This window comes from Notolepis coatsorum (assembly GCF_963971535.1).
Source record: "Notolepis coatsorum genome assembly, chromosome: 10".
Lineage (NCBI taxonomy): Eukaryota > Metazoa > Chordata > Actinopteri > Aulopiformes > Paralepididae > Notolepis > Notolepis coatsorum.
Window position 1 is genome coordinate 27,756,269 of NC_140174.1, and position 25,044 is coordinate 27,781,312.

The window sequence follows — 25,044 nt, forward strand, 5'->3', positions numbered from 1 at the left end:
AAACTTGATGTTATTTATTATTATTATTATTATTATTATTATTATTATTATTATAATTATTATAATTTTTTTGTAGGCCTATGTGTATTTAAGTTCTCAATTGTGGGCATAGTATAGAACTGAGGAGGGCAGTAATACGCCATGTTGCGTTTACACTGCCGGAAAATATAAAAGAAGAAGAGACTGAATACCGTACTAGAGAACAGATGACATATTACAACAATGGCAGAGGATTATTTGACGTGTGTGTGTGTCGGCGACGCGTGTGTGTTTCTTTCCATTGGTTTCATTTGGTTAACGTTATTGGGCGAACAAGAAAACTAAAGAAAACTGTAAAATTGTAATGACCCTGCAGCTGTTCCAATGTAAATGTGCCTTTCTCCATGCACTTTCGCCTGCTCTGAACTGAAGTCGGGGACTCTGTGTGCCGCGCGCTGTTCTCGCACGGACCTCGCGAGTGCCTGCATGTGCGACTCGTGTGTTTGCGCTGTGGGGCGTATTCTTCCTATGGCTGCGCGTACCGCACCGTGACGGCCGTACCGTAAATTCGCGGGACGAATACACGTACCGTTACACCCCTAATATATATACATATATTATCTTTCAAATGCCCCGAGTTCAATTTGGATTTAGTATCACCAGGCGTGCATAAGAACAGATAATGAAATCTACTGTACTTTTTTATTTTCCCCACAGTGCAACCGTTTTGAAACTAATTTCAGATCTAATTGTGTTAACAATAGGGAAGAGAAACTAACTGCCTTTCAATATTTGTCAAAAACTTGTGGCTTATTATCCCGAATAATAACAGTTATTGAAATAATTCATACAGAACTCTGAACCCTATAGAACCTTAAGGGAAGTGTAGTTTTCCAAAATTCCAACGCAGAACCAGACCTGTGGAAGTCTGCTAAAAAATGGCAGCAAAAAAACTACAATTCCCATGGTTCAAAATATCCAAAATGGTAGCCCTCGCGAACTAGACTACTGCAACGGGGTCCTGTCCGGGGTCCCAAGCAAAACCCTGGACAGGCTCGTTAGGGCTGGGCGATATGACCAAAAACGTTATCGCGATAAAATTATAAAATTATTTTCATATAACTCGATATCGATAATTATCGTCGATATAATGTCTGTCAAGTTTAATTAACTTATTATGCCCGGCGCCGATACGCGGGCTGACTTGTTTTGCTGCTGTGAATGTCTCGAGAGTCGAATTGATGTCGTCATCAGTCCGCGCACGTTAGCAGAGCGGAGTATCTCAAGCGGAGTATCTCATGACTAAAAAATGACCCTAAAATACTCTGTTCCGCCCAATTCATTGCAACGACGTCCACCGTATACCCCACACTACTATAACAGTTACCCTCAGAATTCAAAACACACACCAACTCGGCAGGTAACCTGTGAAATAGCGGCGTGCAAGCTAATTAGCCATAGCCAGCCCCGTTTCCAAGCGGAGTATTTCATGACAATGTACTAAAAAATGACCCTAAAATACTCTGTTCCGCCCAATTCATTGCAACAACGTCCACCGTATACCCCACACTACTATAACAGTTACCCTCAGAATTCAAAACACACACGAACTCGGCAGGTAACCTGTGAAATAGCGGCGTGCAAGCTAATTAGCCATAGCCAGCCTCGTTTCCAAGCGGAGTATTTCATGACAATGTACTAAAAAATTACCCTAAAATACTCTGTTCCGCCCAATTCATTGCAACGACGTCCACCGTATACCCCACACTACTATAACAGTTACCCTCAGAATTCAAAACACACACCAACTCGGCAGGTAACCTGTGAAATAGCGGCGTGCAAGCTAATTAGCCATAGCCAGCCTTGTTTACCGAGTCCTACCTCCTTCCGGGTCTCCTTCCTCTATCGGCCATCTCCTTCACCGATTGGTTGTTAGTGCGTGTGCTCATATCCAAGCTTGGAAAATCGATATATCGAAACTTTGCGACCACGTTTCATGTTTATTTCGAGGAAATAATTTATCGCGATAGTTATCGTTATCGTTTTATCGCCCAGCCCTAGCTCCAGTATGTTCAAAATTCAGCTGCCAGGGTTCTAACCCGCACCAAACCCTGGTAGCACATCACCCCCACCCTCATCCACCTCCACTGGCTCCCCATCAAATCCCGCATCACCTACAAAACCCTCCTGCTCACCTACAAATCCCTTCACGCTCTGGCACCTCAGTACCTCACTGACCTCCTCCACCCCTACACTCAGTCACGGTCCCTACAATCCACGGACACTGGTCAGCTCTCCATCCCCCGAACCAGACTTAAAAAAACTGCTCAAAACCCACCTCTTCAACTTGGCCTTTAATCCCTAATCGCTCACTTATGTATATGTTGTGTCTGTCCACTGTCTGTTACTTTGTTATTCCCCCCCGCCCTATGTAAAGCGACCTTGGGTCCCTTGAAAGGCGCTATATAAAATGAAGTTATTATTATTAATACTTGACCAAATCGAAAAGTAAAATCTATCTAATAACACTTTTAACCTATTGCTAAACTAACGTATTGATGATAATATACATTCTACATCAGGGGTCTCAAACTCAATTTACCTGGGGGCCGCTGGATATATATTTTTTTTATTGAAATGTATGGTTGAAACATGCAAACGTTCAAATGCACACACACTAATAAGCATTGGAGGCTTTTAACCAGGGCCAGACTGGGGAAATCATTCAGGCCAGGAAATATAGTGCGAAAAATAGCCCCAGTCAGGCCACTTTTTAAGCGGGGGTCCCCGCACCAGGAGATTTTGTGTTACAAAGACTTCATTTCCTGCATTCTGGTGCAGGAATTGTTATTTGTACCCTTTAAATGCCAGTGTTTGTGATGACATGAATAAAAAAATAAAAAAAGGGATTTTTTTTTTTGGCGAAATCATCTGGGGGGCCGCAAAATATTATCCAGCAGGCCGCGAGTTTGAGACCCCTGTTCTACATGCTGTTGTGACATGTTTATGATGTTTATACTTGAATACGTTTGAAATTAAAATCGCTACTTTTATACAACAGTCAAGGTCACCAGAGTTAGCTCAGAACAGGGTAAATCTGCATTTCACTATGAAGCCCCTCTAGCTCATGGAATGAACTCCAACAGTCGTTAAAGATTGAGATTCTCCCCTCTGTTGCAGTTTAAAACCATGATCTCTAACCTTTGTCAATCAAATTATACGTGTTTTAATTGATTGCTATCCTTACTTGTCTTATTGTTGTGATTTTATATGCCTTTTTTGCTTCAACTCTGTATGAACACTCGACGTGACTGAAATGAGGGAAACCTCAGTTGCCTTTCGAGTTTAAATAATGGTTTGAAATTAAATTCAACACCGACTTGCCAAATAATCAAATGTCTAGCGCTAAATTAATTGTGTCACTAATAGGGGTGTAACGATGCATCGATTAATCGAAATGCATCAATTCTAATGTGTTCGATTCGATGCATCGATTTGAATATGTTAGAATCGATTATAATCGAAATTAATCGAAATAAAAATAAAAAAAATGTCATGCTGAGTGAATCAGTTCCCCCAGCCACATTTGTGTATTCACATTTTTTTGGGGAATTAACTGATAGAAAATTAATCAAAAATGTATCAAATCGTGGTCAAATGAAGAGATTTCATGATGCATTGAATCATTGCCTGAAAAATCGTAATCGAATCGTTGTGAGGTCGAATCGTTACACCCCTAGTCACTAACAGTAGAATGAATGGGTAACAGTAGTATGCATGGTTGAATCGGTCTAAATAAATGTGGGGATTTTTGTTAAAATCTCTTCTCTCAGAAATGTCCACTCCCGTCTGTCGATCCTTACCTGTTTCCGCTCTACGAGGGCATTTGTGAACTGGTGGCAGAGACCAGCAACTGTGGGAGGAAAGAGAAGATAAATAAAACACGTGCAAAAGGGTTGTTTACCACCCAGCTATTTATCACCAGTTTGGCCTGGTTGGATAGTATGGACGCCATGTTGTGGCCACATGTATCACAGTGATACAAGCCACTGACACATCGTACAAACTACTAAATAGCTCAGGTTTAGGCTGTGATCACATTGGAAGCCTTTTTCTTGCGCTCAAACGCGAGGCGTGGCGGTGTACACAGGGAGCGAAATTAACTTTTTGACTCACCGGCCAGTGGCGGGTAGATGGGAAGAATCTACCCGCCAAGCATATTTCTTACCTGCCAACTTTTTTTTGATAAAATGTTTTTTATTGTTATTTTATATAAAAAAAATTTTTTATAAAATATATATATTATATAATCATACTTGTGATTGTGTTATCTGCGAGACATCGCCACCTCGCTGTCTGCAAACAGCTCCACTGTCTGTGTGTATACTCGAGTGGCCTCCAGCTCCAGCAAGGATTCTCCGGGGGTGCAGCTGGACCCTAAACGCTACATTCAGCATGCAAAAGAATTCTCCGGCGCTGCACCTGGACCCTAGTCAGCAGCCCTCACTCATGCGATGTAAACCAGGGACTCGAATACGCATGTTGTTGTTGTAGGACATTGATGCCAGGAGCTATCTGTAGCTACTGCTGGATGGCGTTGGGACAACGCCTCAGTGAACTATTTGTTTACTGCGACATTTCGTAGTGACTAGTTACCTAGCCAACGGAGGTATTATGCACTGGACTATTGCTGGAGGATTTGTTGATGTCGGGAGCTATCCGTAGCTAGCCGGCTGGATAACGTTACACAATGCCTCATGTATTAAACTAAGTGAATAGTTGACTGGGTCATTTTGTAACGGTAGCTAACGTTATCTCACGAAGGTCCCACACTGACTAGACTAACGTCACGGTGAGGCAATAGCCTCCGTTTACATGCAGGCATACAGAAACAGGTGGGGAGGGGGTAGCAGCAGTGCGCGGTGCGCGCTTCATGTCTGTGCTGAGACAGCGAGTGAGAACTCCGCTAAAGAATTGGATCATGATTTTCGGTTTTCACATGACTATTTGATTGCCCGTCACACGGCGCTCAGACGTCTCAGTGGGAGGCGCCAAACGTAAAAACTGAGCGCAAATGGCGGGTGGCGCTCTCTAGTTTCGGTCCCTGGGTGTACATAGAGAATCGAAGGTGAACAGGGCGCAGCTAACGATACCACCGATTACCGTTGCTGCTTCAGCTAACGTTACATACATTACCACTGATTACCGTTGCTACCTCAGCTAACATTACGCGCACACACACACACACATGCACGTGTATGCACACACCATTATTCAGAGGTACAGGCTTGTGTTGGAGGAGAGCAAGTCTCTGAGGGGGAAACTAAAGTGATGTTTTCACTCACCCCTCCTCTTGTCCTGTCTACATACATCACTGATTACTAGGGATGGGTATCGTTAGGATTTTATCGATACTACTACTCTTATCGATACTGCTTAACGGTTCGGTACTTTATCGATACTCTTATCGGTTCTTTTTGATTATTTTTTTTGCAACAAAAAAAAGACAATTAATTAAGAACAGAATCGACATTGCTTTATTATTTATACAACTTAATACTTTATAAATAAGTATTATAAATAAATATAATTTCTTCAGCAACAGCAGCAGCAATGTTCTTTTATATAACTTTATAAATAAATATAATAAATGAATATAATTTCTTCAGCAACAGCAGCAACAATGTTTTAAATGTGTCTGACTCTGAATTATAGACTTTTTATAATAAACAACAAATGCAAAAGGCTAACAGAACTGTGACACTCGTTCACCCTATCCTGTCATCCTTCCTCTAGCTGCTAGGGAGAAAGGACTTTGGGTGGTGGAGGGAGGTAGAGGGAGGATGTGTGGTGGCCCTGGGCTCACTGGCCTGGGACACATTGGTGGCTGACGCCTCAGCTTGACGATCTATAAAAAGTTTTTAGATTGTAGTATTTGTAGCTAAACAATTATTTTGTTTATTAGCCTATTTGTAATAATTCGTTATTAGCCTAGGAAACTCCGTATCTTGGCTTACCGGCTGCAGTGGACGTGGATGCAGATGGACCACTGCGCGCAAGGCAGTCGAATACGGCGCATTTCTGCACGCTAATATCATGTTTTGCCAACAAATGTTTTGATAGGTTGCTCGTATTGCCACCCTTACTGGCAAATGTTTTGTTGCACTTGTGGCAACGTGCATTGTCGGCATTGACCCTTGTAAAGTATATCCATACTTTAGAACGCTTCGCTCTATCCGCCATGATCACGACTCAGTGCATGCAGAGCTGCTGTCTGTGTGCAGCGCTAGCACTTTCATTAAGGAGTACCCGTATGTAGTACCCGTATGTCTATGTGTAGCACTAGCGAGCGACTCGCGAGGAGTGTGTGTAATAATTGACTCGCTGGCTGCGGCTCGCTTCTCGTGCAGAGACAGAGAGAGGATCGTTCGCAACTTTTAAATAATAATAATAATAATAATTTCTCTAGAGTATCGATAGCAGTACCGAGGACGTCGGAGCTTATAAATACTCCGGTATTTTCTAATATAGTACCGGTTCCCGTTCAAAACCGGGGTCCGGGGGGCATCCCTACTGATTACCGTTGCTACCTCAGCTAACGTTACATAAGTTACATACATTACCACTGATTACCGTTGCTACCTCAGCTAACGTTACATAAGTTACATACATTACCACCGATTACCGTTGCTACCTCAGCTAACGTTACATAAGTTACATACATTACCACCGATTACCATTGCTGCCTCAGCTAACGTTACATAAGTTACATACATTACCACCAATTACCGTTGCTACCTCAGCTAACGTTACATACATTTGCTACTGATTACTGTTGCTACCTCAGCTAACGTTACATACATTACTGCTCACAGCCCTCGAGGAGTTGCTGTTCATATCTCGGTCATGGTTAGACCTGGTCGTACAAACAGGGTTTGTTGGAAACTGCCAAAATTAGCTTGTCCTCCATTATCGATTGGTTTGGTTTGTTTTGCTGTCGATTTCTCTTGATTAGATTGGTCCGTCGACAAGAAGGTGACCTTGACATCGGTGGCTAAAGTTAAATGGCCAACTAAGACTTAAAAGTGTCTAATAAAACTAACTAACAAAGACTTACAAGTGTCTGTTGCATATCGAATGTGCTCCCCGTTGCAGGTGCTGATGAAGAGCTGGACTTGGGAAAAGAGCGTCTCAAAGTCAGGGATGTTTGGCATGGAGAACTTCACAAATCTGCAGAGAGACAAGGAAGAGTCAGGGGGAACTTCACAAATCTGCAGAGAGACAAGGAAGAGTCAGGGGAAACTTCACAAATCTGCAGAGAGACAAGGAAGAGTCAGGGGGAACTTCACAAATCTGCAGAGAGAGACAAGGAAGGGTCAGAGGGAACTCCACAAATCTGCAGAGACAAGGAAGAGTCAGGGGGAACTCCACAAATCTGCAGAGAGACAAGGAAGAGTCAGGGGGAACTCCACAAATCTGCAGAGAGAGACAAGGAAGAGTCAGGGGGAACTCCACAAATCTGCAGAGAGACAAGGAAGAGTCAGGGGGAACTCCACAAATCTGCAGAGAGACAAGGAAGAGTCAGGGGGAACTCCACAAATCTGCAGAGAGAGACAAGGAAGAGTCAGGGGGAACTTCACAAATCTGCAGAGAGACAAGGAAGAGTCAGGGGGAACTCCACAAATCTGCAGAGCGAGAGAGAAGGAAGATACATTGTTGTCGTTTGAACGTATCTACATAGCATACATGCACTCTTTTTACAGAAACAACCCACTTCCCATTGATACAGTTCCACATATTCACACCTGTACGCTGCCCCAGTACAACCACAGACTTATGTTGAGCTAAGATAAGATATTCCTTTATTGATCCCCTTGGGAAAATTCAGGCATCATAGCAGCATGGGGAGGGGAGGTACAGGTAGTAGAAGACATACAGGTCACAGAATTATAGTACAGTGGAGAAGTAAAAATAAAAATAGAATAAAAAGGCAGGTAAACGAGGGCGGAGCTAGGCGATCATGGAGTAGACGTGTTTCACGTGAGCTCCCTTCTATCGTGCGAAATATACTTTTCTCCCCATTAGTCTTTATTTTATTTTTATTTGTTATTTGTCTGCTTGTTGAGTCGTCGAGTTTCAACTACTGTCGTCGACTTTTTTCAACTTTCTGCGATGTCGGTGGTGGAGACCAGATCCATGAGCACCCCAGCCGGCAAACTGCCATCGGGCCTAACCTCTCCGTCGCCCGGTATCAGTGAGATAAGCGAAGCTGTACTCTCGGTCATGACCAAACTCCATGCAGACTTTGAGACACGCTTCGCTGAAACACAAAGAAAAGTGCAGGCGGAATTTTTTGATAACCTTCATCGAGAGATGTCATAGGAAATTAGCGGCGGTCGACCCGTTGAAAGACAAGATGGAGTCGCTGCACGTTGTCTCCTCGGCTAATGCTAACGAACTAGCCACGCTAACGACAGAGGTCTCACTACAAGGCGAGAGGATGGCGGGTCTGGAGACCTCCCTGCTGGCTAGGCAGGCTGAAGTTGCCAAACTACAGTCGGTAATTGTGGAAATGCAGTCCCGGGAGAGACGCTACAACATCAGGATTGTTGGTGTACCGGAGGGCAACGAGGGAGGCCGTCTCTCGGAGACCATGCCGGAATTGCTGCAGGAAATACTGGGGAAAGATGTCCTCCCCAGCCCTCCCGTATGTGAATCGGCCTACAGAGCGGGCAAGACCAGTCCTGGAGTGAACAAAGAGCCGAGGCCCATCATTGTCAAGCTGAACAGGCTTCAGCAGAGGGAGCTCATCATGCGGTCGGCCCGTGCCAGAAGGGGTAAACTAAGTCTTGGCGATAACAAAGTGGCCATTTTCGAAGACTTTACGCCGGAGGTTCAAGCACAGAGAGGCGAATACAAAGTGGTCATGTCCAGGCTATGGAAACTAGGCCTGAGGCCTACGCTATTCGCTCCCTCAAAATTATCTGTGCTGGGTAAGGACGATGATCGGCGTTCATTTTGGTCATTGGCTAAAGCGAAGGAATATCTCGGGGGGATAGCCGAGACTGTAGCTTGATATCTATGTCGGGTGAGTGACTTGGCGATGTGGGCCTGAATAGATTAATGGGGCGGACTACTCACAAATGCTTGTTGTCATGCCCAGACAGGCTAACTGTCCACTGCCCATCCAAACTAGCGGGGCATCACAATGACTTCTGTTACTTGCTAATGTTGACCTCATGGTCGTACGTGTGTATCGCCTCTATGGAAGCTAGCGAGCTAGCTGGACAATGTACATAACAGATTCTAGCGTGCTAGCCGGATTCATCACTAGCTTACGCGCTAGCCTCGGGCTAGCTAGCAGGCTGTGTCTATCGCCCGCGCCGAGACATTCGAGACCCGTTAATGTTTACGTATTTTGGTTGTTGTTGCTGTTTAAGTGACATCGGTTTGCACAATTCAACGGTGATCGGGTCCTTAACTAACTTGTATGCTTTTATTTTTATATCCAGGCTGTTTTGAGCTTTGGGCTCCAGTAGTAGAAGGTCGGTTGAATATATATATACAATATATGATAACAGGTTGTGTCAGGTATAGCTTATTACTATCCCCGGGTTAATGAAGGTGTTTAATTCTATTCTTACATAGGTTATGTCATTCCAGCCGTTGTGCCTGATCAGAGGGGCTGTTACATGCGTGCACTTTGACCATAACGCTTTTTTCCCTTTCTTCTTATTGTCGCCGTTTAAATGACATCTGTTTGCGCAATTTAACTGTGATCCGATCCTGCCTTAGACTATCTGCTGGTATGCTTTAATTTAATTTTGTTTTGAATTTTCCTTTATCCATTTATGCTATAACATTGCAACATTAATACGCAGACTCGGAAGTAGATGGTTACAGGGTTGATGTTGAGTTATTATATAATAATGGCTATTTTTTCCATTATAGTTGTCTCATGTTAAGGCCAAGGCTCACAGTGGTTTTCGACCGATATCTTTATTGAATTTAATTTTTATTTTTATTTGTGTTTATTGGACTAGTGGGGGTTTAATCAGGGGTTTATCTAGAGGGGGGTCGGAGTGGAGAGCGTCTTATTGGATCCATGACTCCAGTGGGAAATGATAGGAAGATGACCATCCTTAGTGGATGGGGCATAGGGAGGGGATTGGAGAGTGGGTATAGGAGGGTTAATAATAGGACGGGTGGGTTAGGGTTTAGAGTAGAAGGAGGGGGGGTTGTAACTGGGGTGGTATTTTTCTGTGTTTTATGTACTGTTGTCTTATATGTGTGTAATTGTTCCTCCTCTGAACTCCTGGGATTGACTGTCTGGACCCGCCTGGATCAGCGCCTCTGTACTCAGCCTGGCTGCACTGGTATGTTCTCTACGCATTTAGACAAACTCGACCATGGCTAAATTGAATATTTTAATTTGGAACGCAGGGGGTCTTAACGCCCCACACAAGCGTGCCAGTGTCCTTTGGTTATTGAAGAGAAGAAATAGACATTGCTCTCCTTAGTGAGACGCATTTATTGGTGGGTGATGTGTCAAGGCTAGCAAATCGACAATATCACGTTATCTCCTCAACCTCAGCCGATGATAAGACGAAAGGAGTCGTCATAGTTACAAGACGTAACCTTGATATCAAAGTCCTGGATGTGTGGTCGGACACGGAGGGAAGGATTACTATAGCAAAAGTTGAGTTCTCTCATAGAAAGATGGCAATAATAGCATTGTATGCCCCTAACACATTTGATTCAGCGTTCTATAATACAATCACGAAGAATATGTTGGAACTTACTGGATACGCTCTCATTGTGGGTGGCGATTTTAATGCGTGCTGGGATGCGGAGATGGATAGGTCCGGGTCCTCTGAAACAAGCGACCAAAAACGGTCCTCTAAGGCCCTCAGGATGTGGGCCCAGGACACGGGGCTCGCAGACCTATGGCGCTTATCCAATCCCACCCTCAAGGATTACTCTCACCTGTCAGCCAGACACAAAACCTTCTCTCGAATAGACTATGCATTCGCGTCCCCTAATATGTTTGATAGTTTCGACGTCTCATTGGTTCCCCTGGCTCTCTCGGACCACATGGGGATTTTCCTTGTGGCAACCTTTGGCAGGCTCTCCACGAGAGCTCCCAGGTGGCGTTTTAACTCAACCTTATTAAAGAACGATGATTTCTGTTCTGAGTTCAGGAGTAAACTAGCTGAATTCTTGCAGATCAATGTTGGCACGGTCGATGACCCCAGGGTCCTATGGAACGCATTGAAAGGATTTATCAGGGGTCATGTCACACTTTTCACCTCCAATTTGCGTAAATCCCGGTCAAAAAAACTAGAAGGACTGGAAACATTATATGCAGACCTATACGCATCTTTGCAAACTAACTATAGTGAACGACTAAACACACAACGTAAGATAGTCAAGAAAGAAATAAACTCCATACTTAAACAACAGTTTGAGTTCTTGATACATAGGACAAGGCAAAATTACTACTTTCACGGCTCCAGGCCTAGCCATCTATTGGCAATGAAAATACGCTCGAATGATCATTTCTCGGATATCCCCTCGATCAAGACGCGACAGGGTACAGTCACTACTGATTCGAAAAAGATCAACGACACTTTTAAAGAGTTTTACTCACAGTTATATAGCTCAGAGCAGTGGTGCAGTCATGGTCACACGCGGTTACACGCCGTGTTACCAGATCAAGTACGCGCGATCGCGCACGGATGTGTACTCGCGTGTACGCGCACACAAAAATGCGCTGTATCCATTCGTTGTGACTAAGTACCCGGCCACCGTTTTACATAACAAAAAGCGCAGGTAGACTAAGTGTCTGGGTGTTGGCTATCTGAATGCATCTCCCCCTTCATTCTGTATGACACAGGCAGTGGAGGTGAATACTAATGTGGCTCGGAATTCGTGATGGCGTGGGGGTCTACCTGCTTATGATATTGAATCAAGCGTCTGTGCTGCGCGCCAGCTTTCCACGCGCACATTCACACAAATAGAGAGCAAGAAGAGCTTGTATGATAGAAAGATTGCACTTGCGTATATGCGCTTGTGTGTGTGTGTGCGTGTGTGTGTGTGCGTGTGTGTGTATAAATCAATTATGTGCGCATGCACGTGTGCGCGTGCACGTGGCGTGTTACCAGTTTCCATATTACGACTGCACCACTGGCTCAGAGGTTAATCTCGACGACTCTAAATTTGAATCGTTCATTGGCGGGCTTGAGATACCCCACATTTCTGAGGAAGAGGCTAAGGAACTGGGGAAACCGATCACTCTTATGGAACTAAGGGAGACGATTGCTGAAATGCAGAGGGGTAAGGCACCAGGCTGGGATAGTATTCCACCCGAGGTGTATTTAGCTTTCTGGGACCAACTGGGTCCATTGATGCTCGATATGATCAATTGCGCTATCGAACAAGGGGAGTTCTCAAGAGATGTCAACATGGCGTTGATTTCTTTACTTCTCAAGAAGGACAAAGATCCCAATGATTGTGGTAGCTATAGGCCCTTGAGTCTTCTCGGGCCGATTTAAAAGTGTTTGCCATGGTGCTGGCCCGCTGCCTGCAGATATTTATGACGGTATTGGTACACTGCGATCAAACTGGTTTTATCCCGGGGCGCCTGGCTGCAGATAATCTTAGGAGGCTGTTGCATGTAGTCAATAACAGTAAAGACAATACAGCTCCGTCCACAGTTCTGTCTTTGGATGCCATGAAGGCGTTTGACAGACTAGAATGGTCATACCTGTGGAAGGTACTTGAGGTCATGGGTCTTGGAAAGAATTTTATTCATATGATTAAAGTCCTGTATGCCTCGCCGTCGGCAATGATACTGACAGGCAAAAACTGTTCCACACTTTTCCCAGTCTCCAGATCTTCTAGACAGGGTTGTCCTCTGAGCCCAGGACTATTCGCGCTTTCCCTCGAACCATTGGCCCAATTTATTAGGCAATCGGAGGACATCGTCCCCATAATGATCAATAATACACCACACAAAATTGCTCTCTATGCGGATGACCTACTGATTTTTATGGATGACCCTTCCCGGTCGGCCACAAAATTATTGGGAATCAGGGTTCGAAATTAACGGGGGCTTGGGGCAAAATGCCCTCGAAAATTGACCAAATGCCCTCGAAAATCAGTTAAGGGGGGCAAAAAAAGCCCCCGACAGTTTACTAATTATATATATAATTATATATATGCTCTACAGTGCGAGCATTTCCCTCGTATTGCCCCTAATAATATGTGTGTGTGCAAACCGGAAAAATCATTTACTTGCAGTGTGCGAGACAGACGAGTGATTGTGAAGATTACAAAACAGCTCCGCTGTTAATAGTTCAGATTGAAACTGGACTGAAATTCAGTTTTTGGGTGGAATGTTTGTTCCAAGGAGGAGGGAGGCGGGGCCCGCTGCGTGTTACAGGCACTTGAGGTGCTGCGAACACAGAGAGAGCGCTCTGCTCTCATCAAGCATTACACTGCTATCTTAACGTTAGCAAGCTAAGCATCTGCATAGCGCGACCTGTGTAACGTTAAGTAACTTGTGTTCGGCGGGGAAAGACCATTCCATTTGTAACACAACTCCAAAAGAATAACATCCAAATCCGATCCCGATGCGCATTTCCTTCATTCCACAGCGCTGAGCGCGCAACGTATTTCATTGATCGATCTGGCCAGAGCCTATACTCACAAACGTTGCGTGTGTGGGGTTTTTCATCAATTTGAAACAAGCCTCTTGACTGTTGGAATTAGGGATGTTAAAAATAAAATATCTAATAATATTATTCAATATTAGACATTCATTGATCCAGAGGCAACCGGTTATTATATCAAGACAACAACACAACTTGCCCTCACTCAGGGACAATAATATTTAATCTATTTAGATAGAGTATGTATGTATTATTTACAGATAATTGAAGGTACCTCAAAACATGAAACCAAGCCATGATGTCACACATCGTGTGCGTGTGTGTGTGTTACTTGAACAATTGTCACTGTGCTCCTAAATTTCTGTGTGCTCCTAAATTTGTATTTAGATTTTATTTATTAACATTTTATTTAGGAGCACATGTGCTCCTTGGGAAAAAGGTTAGCGTAGAGCCCTATATATGGAGACATTAACATTACGTTATCAAACATAGGGACGAAGACTGTAAAAAAAAGTGTCAAGAATGTTTTATAATCTTTATGTTAATTTTCATTATAAAAATGTTGTGCCCCCGAAATACAAAAAAGCCCCCGAAAAGCAATTAAGGGGGGCAAAAAAAGCCCTTGAATTTTTTTTTTAATTTCTAACCCTGTTGGGAATAATCGACGACTTTGGTAAATTGTCAGGCTTTAAGATTAACTGGAACAAATCAGCCTGCCTACCTCTTAATGAGCTGGCCAAGGCGGTGCGACTACCAGCTGATATCCCCATAGTGGAACATTTTAAATACTAAGGCATAGAGATATTCCCCACGCTGAGTCAAACTACTAAGTACAACTTCACGGGTACTTATGATAAAATACGCCAGGATCTAGACAGATGGTCATCCCTTCCTAACTCCTTACAAGCCCGAGCTTCCATAATCAAAATGAACGTCCTGCCTAGGATAAATTTTGTTAGCTCAATGCTCCCCCTGCCCCCTCCGATAGACCACTGGCACAAGGTACAATCGATGGTATCTAAGTTTATCTGGAATAACAAACGCCCGAGAATCAAAAGAGCTACTACTCAACGTAGGAAACAAGATGGGGGGCCTCGCAATCCCTGATTTTAAGCTTTATTTCTGGTCCTTTTCACTGAGACCTCTGATGTGCTGGCTAGACCCTGTAGATGCTGTATCTTGGCGCTCCTTAGAAGCGGCGGCGGTCTCACCGCTAAGATTGCAGGATGTGGTGTACTCCACTGTCCTTATTTCGAAATGCCGACTGAGGTATGGACCGATCATAACTCACGTGATCCAGACGTGGCGTAATGTACAGAAGTCGTGTGGGGTTAAATGCCCATGGCACCTGGACTCTCCAATTTTTAATAACCAGCAATTACTTGTTGGGCACAAGCCGGTTAATATTCCTCAATGGCAAAGGAGGGGGGTTCATACTCTGGAGGATATTTATGATAAGAACGGCCTCCGTGCGTTTCAGGACGGAAAACTCCAACATTTTGGGAAATTAGCTTATTTAACATCTTCCCTGGAGTTAGACAAGAAGATACATAACTTTTTTGTCTCTGTGCATGCATTAGGCTTAGGGAACAGTCGCTCCGTTAGCATAGCTTAGCTTCATCACTGGAAGTGAGTAGGGGCCGGAGCCTGGCGTTCCCACACAGTGTATAGTTTGATTGATTGATTGAAAAGTGTATTAACAGATTGCAGAATACACTCCAAATACAACTCCAAAACGTTCATGTAAACATGTTGTGACCTGTGTATTCACCACGTGGAGAAATAAAAAATTATTGAATTAGACAATTACGTTTTATAAGCAAATATACTTGCCCAACCACTACTGTATGAGCGCAGCCAGTGATTTCAACGTGACGGCGTGTTTGTTTACATTCTCATTCATTCAAAAGATACGAACCGATTGAAGTTTATAGATACCATGACTTGAAATCCTCTTACCTTGACGATTAAAAGCATCCCCAATTTAGAAAACAGTAATCCAATGGCTGGTATTGATAATATACTACTAACGCTCGGAGCTAACCAGCAACCGGACAGTCAAGCAGATAACGAGAGCAATGACTTCCTTTCTGGGGGGTTTCAAAATAAAAGAGCAACGTCTATAGCAGCGGAAAACGTTTATTTTGTACATTATCTAACGTTAACACGAACCTAAACTAACGTTACAACTAACCTAAAGTTAGTTTAGGTTCGTGTTAACGTTAGATAATGTACAAAATAAACGTTTTCCGCTGCTATAGACGTCGCTCTTTTATTTTGAAACCCCCCAGAAAGGAAGTCATGGCTCTCGTTATCTGCTTGACTGTCCGGTTGCTGGTTAGCTCCGAGCGTTAGTAGTATATTATCAATACCAGCCATTGGATTACTGTTTTCTAAATTGGGGAGGCTTTTAATCGTCAAGGTAAGAGGATTTCAAGTCATGGTATCTATAAACTTCAATCGGTTCGGATCTTTTGAATGAATGAGAATGTAAACAAACACGCCGTCACGTTGAAATCACTGGCTGCGCTCATACAGTAGTGGTTGGGCAAGTTATTTGCTTATAAAACGTAATTGTCTAATTCAATAATTTTTTATTTCTCCACGTGGTGAATACACAGGTCACAACATGTTTACATGAACGTTTTGGAGTTGTATTTGGAGTGTATTCTGCAATCTGTTAATAAACGTTTCAATCAATCAATCAAACTATACACTGTGTGGGAACGCCAGGCTCCGGCCCCTACTCACTTCCAGTGATGAAGCTAAGCTATGCTAACGGAGCGACTGTTCCCTAAGCCTAATGCATGCACAGAGACAAAAAGGGTATGTATCTTCTTGTCTAACTCCAGGGAAGATGTTAAATAAGCTAATTTCCCAAAATGTTGGAGTTTTCCTTTAAGAGAATTTTATGATCTTCCCGGCGAGTCCTTCTTTCTTTACCTTCAACTAAGGTCAGCGCTGAGGGCGCATGGCGTGCCGTGGGCTCAAGCTTTGCAACCACACCCCTTCCTCAGGCTCATAGTCGACAGGACGACCTCCAGAGGGTTTGTCTCAGACTTTTATACGCTCTTAATTCAGTCCACGTATACAAATTTATCATTGGATACAATCTGGCGTGTGGATATCCCGGAGTTGGACCCCGAGTTTGACTGGGATGATGTTTGGGCAAATGTGGCATTGTCTTCCCGCAACCCCAATCACCAGCAAATAAATTTTAATTATATTCATAGGACCTATCTTACACCTAGGAAGCTATTTGCTATGGGACTGATAACCGACTCTCGGTGCACTTTGTGCTCTCAAAAGGCCACTGGCACTTATATGCATATGTATTGGGATTGCCCACAAGTGGCCCGCTTCTGGAGGTCAATAGCGGACAAACTTTCAGATCTGTGTGGCTTAACTATCCCATTCACAGCTGTTACGCTACTCCTGAACGATATAACAACACTACCCGCATCCGTACAACTGAAAAGGGTTGTCCTAGCGGGCGTCACAGCGGCGAAGAAGCTAATAGCAATGAGATGGAAGGAGCCTGAGAAGCTCACAGTGATTAACTGGTCCCTAACACTGTTGGATGTGATTTATCTTGAGATATCCACGGCGCGGGTGATTGGGGTGGGGCAGGCTGGGATTGACCTATGGTTCGCAGCAGCTGAGAAGGTCAGGACCGCCGTGTGCGGCTGAGCGGGGTTGGGGTGCTTGTTCGGGGGAGTCCGGCGGTCTCGTGGGAGGGGGAGGAGGAAATGTCTTGTCTGTCTTGTCTTTTGTGATGTCTTGAATTTAACTAGGGATTTTATTGGGAGGCAGCTATTTAGCTAGTTCTTCGCTATTTGGTCATCTATTAGATAGTACCCATGGAATTTTGAATTTAAAATGGTTGAACTCTGGTTTCTTTTCTTTTTCGTCTTTATAATTTATAAATTGTTATATTCTGTATTATTATTGTTTTTGTTATTTTCCTGTGAAGTTCTGTGTATTGTGATTGTGATTAATGTGTTGTCTTGTTTCATGTAAGTAATAATAAAAAAGAATTTAGCAAAAAAAAAAGGCAGGTAAACAATATACAATATAATTAACTATGTATGCCCTGTTATATTTGCCCTACAATAAAAATAGTTAAAATATATAATTTAAATCTAATATATAATAGAGGGGAAAAAACAAATGCTAAAATGCTAAATATATGCAATATATAATCTAAATCTAATATATAATCAAAAAATGCTTAAGCTAAATATATGCTTTTGGTGTGTGTGTGTGTGTGTGTGTGTGTGTGTGTGTGTGTGTGTGTGTGTGTGTGTGTGTGTGTGTGTGTGTGTGTGTGTGTGTGTGTGTGTGTGTGTGTGTGTGTGTGGGCTTGTACGGTGCATGAATCATCAGAGGGCATAGAGTGCGAGATGGGGCCTTCAAAAGACATAATACTAAGAGTGCGAAATGGGGCCTTCAAAATACATAATAGCGTTAAAGAGATTCTTCCAAGCCCTGTGACAGACAGAAAGGCAGCAAGTGGAGAAGAGGAAGAGACTAAATGACAGAATAAACAACGTTTCATTTAGGGGTTTAATGAAAAGCCCCCCCCCCCCCCCCCCACTAGATACGTTAATTGTTAAACGATTAACCATTAACCGCCAGTAAGAATCCCCCCCCCCCACTTCGTAAAGATGTTAATATGTAAACAGAATGCAATTTCTGTTGTGTGAGAGAAAAGTAGAACAGAGCCATTAATACATAGTAATTGGTAACAAATGGCTCTGGGGTAAATTACACTTGCTCTCCTTGAAAACCATAGGCAGTTTGTAATGACCAATGTGCTTTGGCCAAATCTTAACACATTCTTTTAATTACAGCTGTAGTGATTGTAAAATAATTTGATGAACATAAAGTCCTTATTGATAACAACCTCTTGTTAGGATGGAATATTGGAACCTATTCGACTCTATTTAACGACGATCTAATGACCTTGAGTATGTTCCGATCTTGGGAAATCAGCTTTTTCCTTTGATGCTTCCAACTCTTGGAATGCCCTCCAACTCTCTCTGAGATGATGATCAGCATAAGAAATATATATAAAAATCAATATTCCAACATTAATTTTGAAAACCAGAAAACGAAAGAATAAAGAACGAAGCATTCGATTATTGGCTGATAATTCGAAGCCCAAAAGTGGTAATCGGGACGGCATTCCGACCCTCAATCCTGCTTAGATATAGAGATGAGGTGAGAGGTGTTGGTTTGTTTACTCACAGCACAGCTGCTTAGATATATAGGTGGTGTGGTTAGTTTGTTTACTCACAGCACAGCTGCTTAGATTTTTTTTTTTTTTTTTATCCACTTTTTCTCCCATTTTCTATATTTTCTCCCATCCCAATTTCGTATCATCCAATTCAACCCTCCCCTGTCACGAACGCTGTTCTTGCCTCCCACAAGCCGGCTGCAATGTGGACTAAGTCATACATAGCACAAGTCCCCTCCGGTACTTGAGGTAACAGCAGTCGCATCTTTTCACCTGCGCAGCTCGATCTCTCAGTGGCGAGGAGTAACGCGTGGGAGGCTCACGCTGCCCCCGACACTTCCTGATTCTACTGCGCAGGCGCACCAACCGACCTGTAGGAGTCGCTGTCCACAACGCCCGATCCCCACCCATCAGTTTCCCACCCCCTAATACGGCCAATGTGTATTAGTACGGACGACCAGCTAAACTGAAAGCAAATGTGGAGCGCTGGGCTCGAACAGGCAAGCCCAGCGTCTCCAGATTTCATGGTGAGCGCCTTGCCCACTACGCCAGATAGCCGCCCTCACAGCTGCTTAGATATATAGTTGGTGTTGGTTAGTTTGTTTACTCACAGCACAGCTGCTTAGATATATAGGTGGTGTGGTTAGTTTGTTTACTCACAACACAGCTACTTAGATATAAAGGTGGTGTGGTTAGTTTGTTTACTCACAACACAGCTACTTATATAGGTGGTGTGGTTAGTTTGTTTACTCACAGCACAGCTACTTAGATATATAGGTGGTGTGGTTAGTTTGTTTACTCACAGCACAGCTACTTAGATATATAGGTGGTGTGGTTAGTTTGTTTACTCACAACACAGCTACTTAGATATATAGGTGGTGTTGGTTAGTTTACTCACAGCACAGCTACTTAGATATATGGGTGGTGTTGGTTAGTTTACTCAGAGCACAGCTACTTAGATATATAGGTGGTGTTAGTTTGTTTACTCACAGCACAGCCAGCACGCCGAGGGAGTGCTCCTGGATGTCCAAGGCCCCCAGAACAGTGTCCAGGTGGGACATGTTTTTGGCCAGCAGCTCCCCGCTCTTGTTGATCAGCTCGCACAGCTGAGTCATCTGCCCTGCGGGGCCAGAGAGAGAGAGAGAGAGAGAGCGACGGGATGTATAACCACCACAGTAGATATTTTTATAGTGATAAAGGAGGCTAAAGATATCTCCAAACAGTCACAATGCATCGTACAGTGTCTCTGCAATGCATTCGATATTATAAAGATATTATTTAATTTTTTTGTTATGAGATGCCCCCTAGCTCATGGAATTAACTCCAACAGTCCTTAAAGCTTGAGATTCTCCCCTCTGTTGCAGAGTTTAAATAAAGGTTGGACATTTTATTAAATGTAATGTGGTGGTAGAATGTAAAACAGTCTGTGCACAGGTTTGAGGCAGGACGTTAGTTTGTTTACATTATTCGTTTAGTGTTCATCCAGGCCTTCACCGCAGGACCCTTCTCACTAGGTCACATAAGGTCCAGACATGAACATGAGCTTATATAGCATGCTGTATCTCACACAAGTGACATCTCAGCTGTGTCACATGAGAATGCGAACGAAGCACAGCCGTTACCAATATTAGAAGTACTGATTTATAAGGCCACTGATTACCACTCATTGTTTAGGCTACACCTGTAAATTCGTTAAGTGCCAAATCGAACACAAACAATTGAGTGATGGCTCTCTGTAGTGTGCAACAGCCACATTGCAATTTTGATTGATTGAAAACTTTATTAACAGATTGCAGAATGGGTACAGTACAGCTCAATAAATACATACAATTGTTAAGGGGATGCAGACCAGAGAAAGACTTTCGTCTTGTTTACATCAGGGTCCCCCATTTTCAATTCATCATAACATATATGACACACACGACATACAGTCAGTACTGCTACATCTAATCATCTCAACATGTTTCAAATCAATGCAAGAGTACGACGCCTATTCATTACAATGGTAAGAAATGAGAATCACGACTTGTTTTTGCCATTGCGTTGTGTCAGAGCCACTGTAAAACAAGTCGACCGGTCAAGTGTCCTGTCAGGGCCTTGTACACATATTAGGCAAGGAAGCAACGTATAATGTGTTGACAGATGTGTCCCTGGGCCAGTAACATGCGCCAATCCTGCTCGCGAGCCAATCAACATGCGGTTAGGGCGGGACTACCGGTAGGCATTCCCCAGAAATTATTCTAGATCAAAAACCAAAAGTACGATTTTGAGACGTTTACAAAGCACAACCATATGGTCCGAGGCTGTCTCCGGCGTCCCAATACATTAACGCATCCTTTAGGAATACTTTAGACAAGTCTCGCTCTCTGAAAAAGTAATTTTGGTGGTGTGTTTACATGATAAAGCGAAAAGGATGCTATGTCCAGTTGCCTGCCTAGCTATCGGCAAGGCATTGGTTAGCATATGCTAGCTAGCTAGCTAATAGTTCCAGCTCATCTGTCAACTCAAATCAGTTCAGTGGCCCTTACCTTGAGCAGAGAGCTGCCGCACATTGTTCACGAACTGCTCCAAGGCTGAAGCCATTATTGCATCGGTCCAAAGTGGAGGTAATTCGCACTGTTTTTCATTCAAATGTCAGAAACTCCGTCCGGACTGAAGATAGGGGGCCACACAGCCGCCACTGAGATGAAAGTATCGTGAGATCCTGAGAACAGAACAGGATGCAACGAGATTTTACGACAGGAACGTTAGACTCTTAAAGGGCCAGGCCCACACGACTTTTAACACATTTTTAGACAACTTAAACGACTAACTTTTCTCAAATGCTGTCTATTTAAATGTTTGCTATCACCCCCACCCCCCTTAGTTTCAGCTCTATGTAATGTGAAACAGAGACTTTTCATGTGGTATACCTTTTATTGCCAATACCTTTAATGAGAATTAGCCAAGCTGTTCCTTTAAGAGGAGATCAATACAGGAACTGATGTAAACGCTACCGGGTTTTCAGCAAAGATATTGTAAAATATAAAATCTCCGAATCAAAGGGGATGCATCATTATGCTAACATTTTGTGTGTGTGTGTGTGTGTGTGTGTGTGTGTGTGTGCGCGTGTGCGCGTGAGTGAGAGATCTAGGCAAGAAGCCCATACCAGTGTTTCAGTTTCTTACAAATGTCATTTAATCCTGCACTATGAACTTTTTCATTAAAAAAAATATTGCTTCATACCAGTGTTATTTAATAAACAACATTTTGCTTATAGATTTCACTTAAATCTGCACTATGGAACTTTCTCATGAAATTAATATCGTTTCTTTACCAATGTACAGTGTATAAACTTTTCAATCAATCAATCAAAACCAAGCTAAATTGCAAAGTTGGGCTGAAGCAAATTCAGTTAAGTCTGATGAGTTAAGTCTCATGTCCGGGGGCCAAACACTCCATTTCAGACAGTGGGAGAGATACTAGGACTAGGAGCACATACCCCAGTTTTAATATGACTCTATGATCTATTAAAACAACAAGGGACACAGCACTGAGGCATGTTGAAAAGACGAGAGCCTCAGCCAACGCAGAAGGTTGGCCCCGGAAACTGTTTATTGGAAGGTCGATACGTCACGACTTAACAACTGAATAGGCTGGATATAGGAAGAGGGAAGACGAGTGGGAAAATGAATAGGAGGCCATGTCTGCTTCCATTAATTTGCTAAGCTAGGCTAACATGCAGCCAGATAGCTTTCTACTGAAGGCACATAGAGGAAACTGGTATCTATCTTCTTGTCTCTCTCTGGAGAAGACGGTAAGCTAATTTCCCCAAATGTTGGCATGTTCCTTTTAAATATCAGGAATGCTAATTTCAATATTGTAAATAAAATATTTTCTCAATTTGATGTAAAAACTAGCCAATTTGTTAGCCTAGTTTACCCTTATTTTTTGTAAATCGTCAAAAAAGGTGAAATACAGTACATCATCAACATGCACCCAAAATACAACAAAAATACCTTAAAATATGTTAAATTAAAAAAAGATCCACTGAATGACATTCCGAGTTTAAAATGTCAATATGTTTCTAAGAACCTAAACATGGCAAATCTGTTGCTCAATTGATTGATTGAAAACATTATTAACAGATTGTAGAATGGGTACAATACAGTACGGCTCAATACACACAATTGTTAAGGGGATGCAGACCAGAGAAAGACTTTTGTCTTGTTTACATCAGGGTCCCCCATTTTCAATTCATAATGACATTTATGACATACACAACATACAGATATACAGATATATCATGACATTTATGACATACAGATATACAGTACTGTTACATTTGTGACATACACGATATGCAAATATATTTAATATACAGTACTGTTAAACAGAGATCCTAACAGAAAATATATACATACGAGGGGGAGGAGACTGTACATTGGGAGGTGGGGGGGAGGGGGGTATAAGCAAGTTTACGTCTCTCTCTATATTCATTTTGTAGTCCCTTGTCTGCTTATTTTCCCAGAACCGGTGACAGAAGTAGCTAAGAGAGTTCCATGTCTCAGTTCCTTCCCGTCTCTGACTGAAAAGATAAATTGTCCATAGAGCTCTTCTGGTCAGGTAGGACCAGTACTGCAAAATCCATAAAGTTATTGCCTATATTTTTTGTTACATAATACTGTAATATACATACAAATGGACTGCATTTATATAGGGCTTTTATCCAAAGCGCTTTACAACTTATGCCTCACATTCACTCATTCACTCACACACAACGTTTGGACGGCGATCATGCAAGGTGACAACCTGCTCATCGGGAGCAGTTAGGGGGTTAAGTGTCTTGCTCAAGGACACCTCGACATGCTGTCCGGGAGGAGCCAGAATCTAACCGCGAACCTTCTGATTACCCACTGTTTTATTTATCATCAAGGGGATCAATAAAGGAATATCTTATCTTAAGTTCACACTTCATGCGTTGCATTTCTCTCTGATGCAAGTTCTTTAACTTCAAATGAAAGGTGATGCAATCCAGGTGATGTCGCATGCATTGGTTTGTACTACCTTTGCATTGCATGTGTGAAGTGGATGTGCTTTATTTTCTTTTTTGTTGCTAGCTTTCTGTTAAGTATTTTCATGATGAAAACAGTTTATCAGCAAGTCAAAGTTGCTAAAGAAATTATGTTGAAGCAATATAATAGTTCTATCAAATAGTAAATAATTCTACAGATTATACAAGTGTAATCATTTCTGTTTTCTTTATGGCAGGAATAAAAAAAAAAATCCCTAAATAATCATATTTGCTAAGAATATCACATTTGGTTAATAACCATGTGGCCAGTTTCAATTTGATCTTTTAAATCTAAACTTAAAACTCATCTATACTCCCTAGCCTTCCCTGACTCACTCTGGCTCTTGCCTTGTTTGTTTTTACGTGTTGTTCTGTTTCTTTGTCTGTCCGTTGGTTGTTTATATTTTCTGTTTATTTTATACTTTTGGAGCACCTTTTTTTTTTTTTTTTTTTTTTTTTAAGCTATGCGACTTACTGTGAAGCACAAGTGTCATGTCTAAATGTGCTATACAAATTAATTTGATTGATTGATCCACTCGGTAGCAACAGCACACTTGGTGAAACTGCTGCTGAGTCGCTGTGCTCAACGTTAAAATGTTTTAAAGTTTGACCACATTTGTAGGAGACCTTTCAAATCGCCACCAATAAACTATTCCAGCTGTGAGCAGCAGAGACTCACAGGCGAGAGGGCCACGTGCAGAGATGGAGGAGAAACAGCACTTAAAAAATGTATAGCCCATATAACTTAAAGGTTATATGGAGTCAGATCAAGAAATTAACTGGTCAAAACAAAGCTGCAATTAAGCCAATTGAACTGAAGGTCAATGACAAAACTTTACAGTATCCGTCAGACGTAGCACCGGCTCTCAATCAGTATTTTGTAGAGTCTGTGGCTGCAATAGCCCAAAGCTTCGCAGTTCAGGACAGTAGTGCTAATCTACCTAATATCTACTGTCAATATTAATGAATCAGCAGTCGTACCAAAATCAGTCACTGAGGTTGCAAATATAATTAAATCCTCAAGAGCTATATGGCATGGTGTAGTGACTGTACATAATTCACAAGGAACTCGTTGGGAATGGTAGTTCCCCCCGGACGAT

At 42.7% G+C, this 25,044-nt stretch overlaps 1 protein-coding gene across 1 annotated transcript in view; it reads right to left on the reverse strand.

Moving 5' to 3' along the window:
• Positions 1–21,571, reverse strand: part of cops3 (COP9 signalosome subunit 3) — a 43,445-nt gene extending 21,874 nt beyond the window's left edge. Inside the window, exons 1-4 of the mRNA XM_084322465.1 lie at positions 21,420–21,571; positions 19,882–20,011; positions 7,097–7,209; positions 3,843–3,892 (exon numbers count right to left, since the gene is read on the reverse strand). Of these exons, the coding sequence (XP_084178591.1) occupies positions 3,843–3,892; positions 7,097–7,209; positions 19,882–20,011; positions 21,420–21,474 (348 nt within the window). The 5' untranslated portion in view covers positions 21,475–21,571. The remainder of the gene's footprint in view (positions 1–3,842; positions 3,893–7,096; positions 7,210–19,881; positions 20,012–21,419) is intronic.
• Between the last annotated feature and the right edge of the window lie 3,473 nt (positions 21,572–25,044).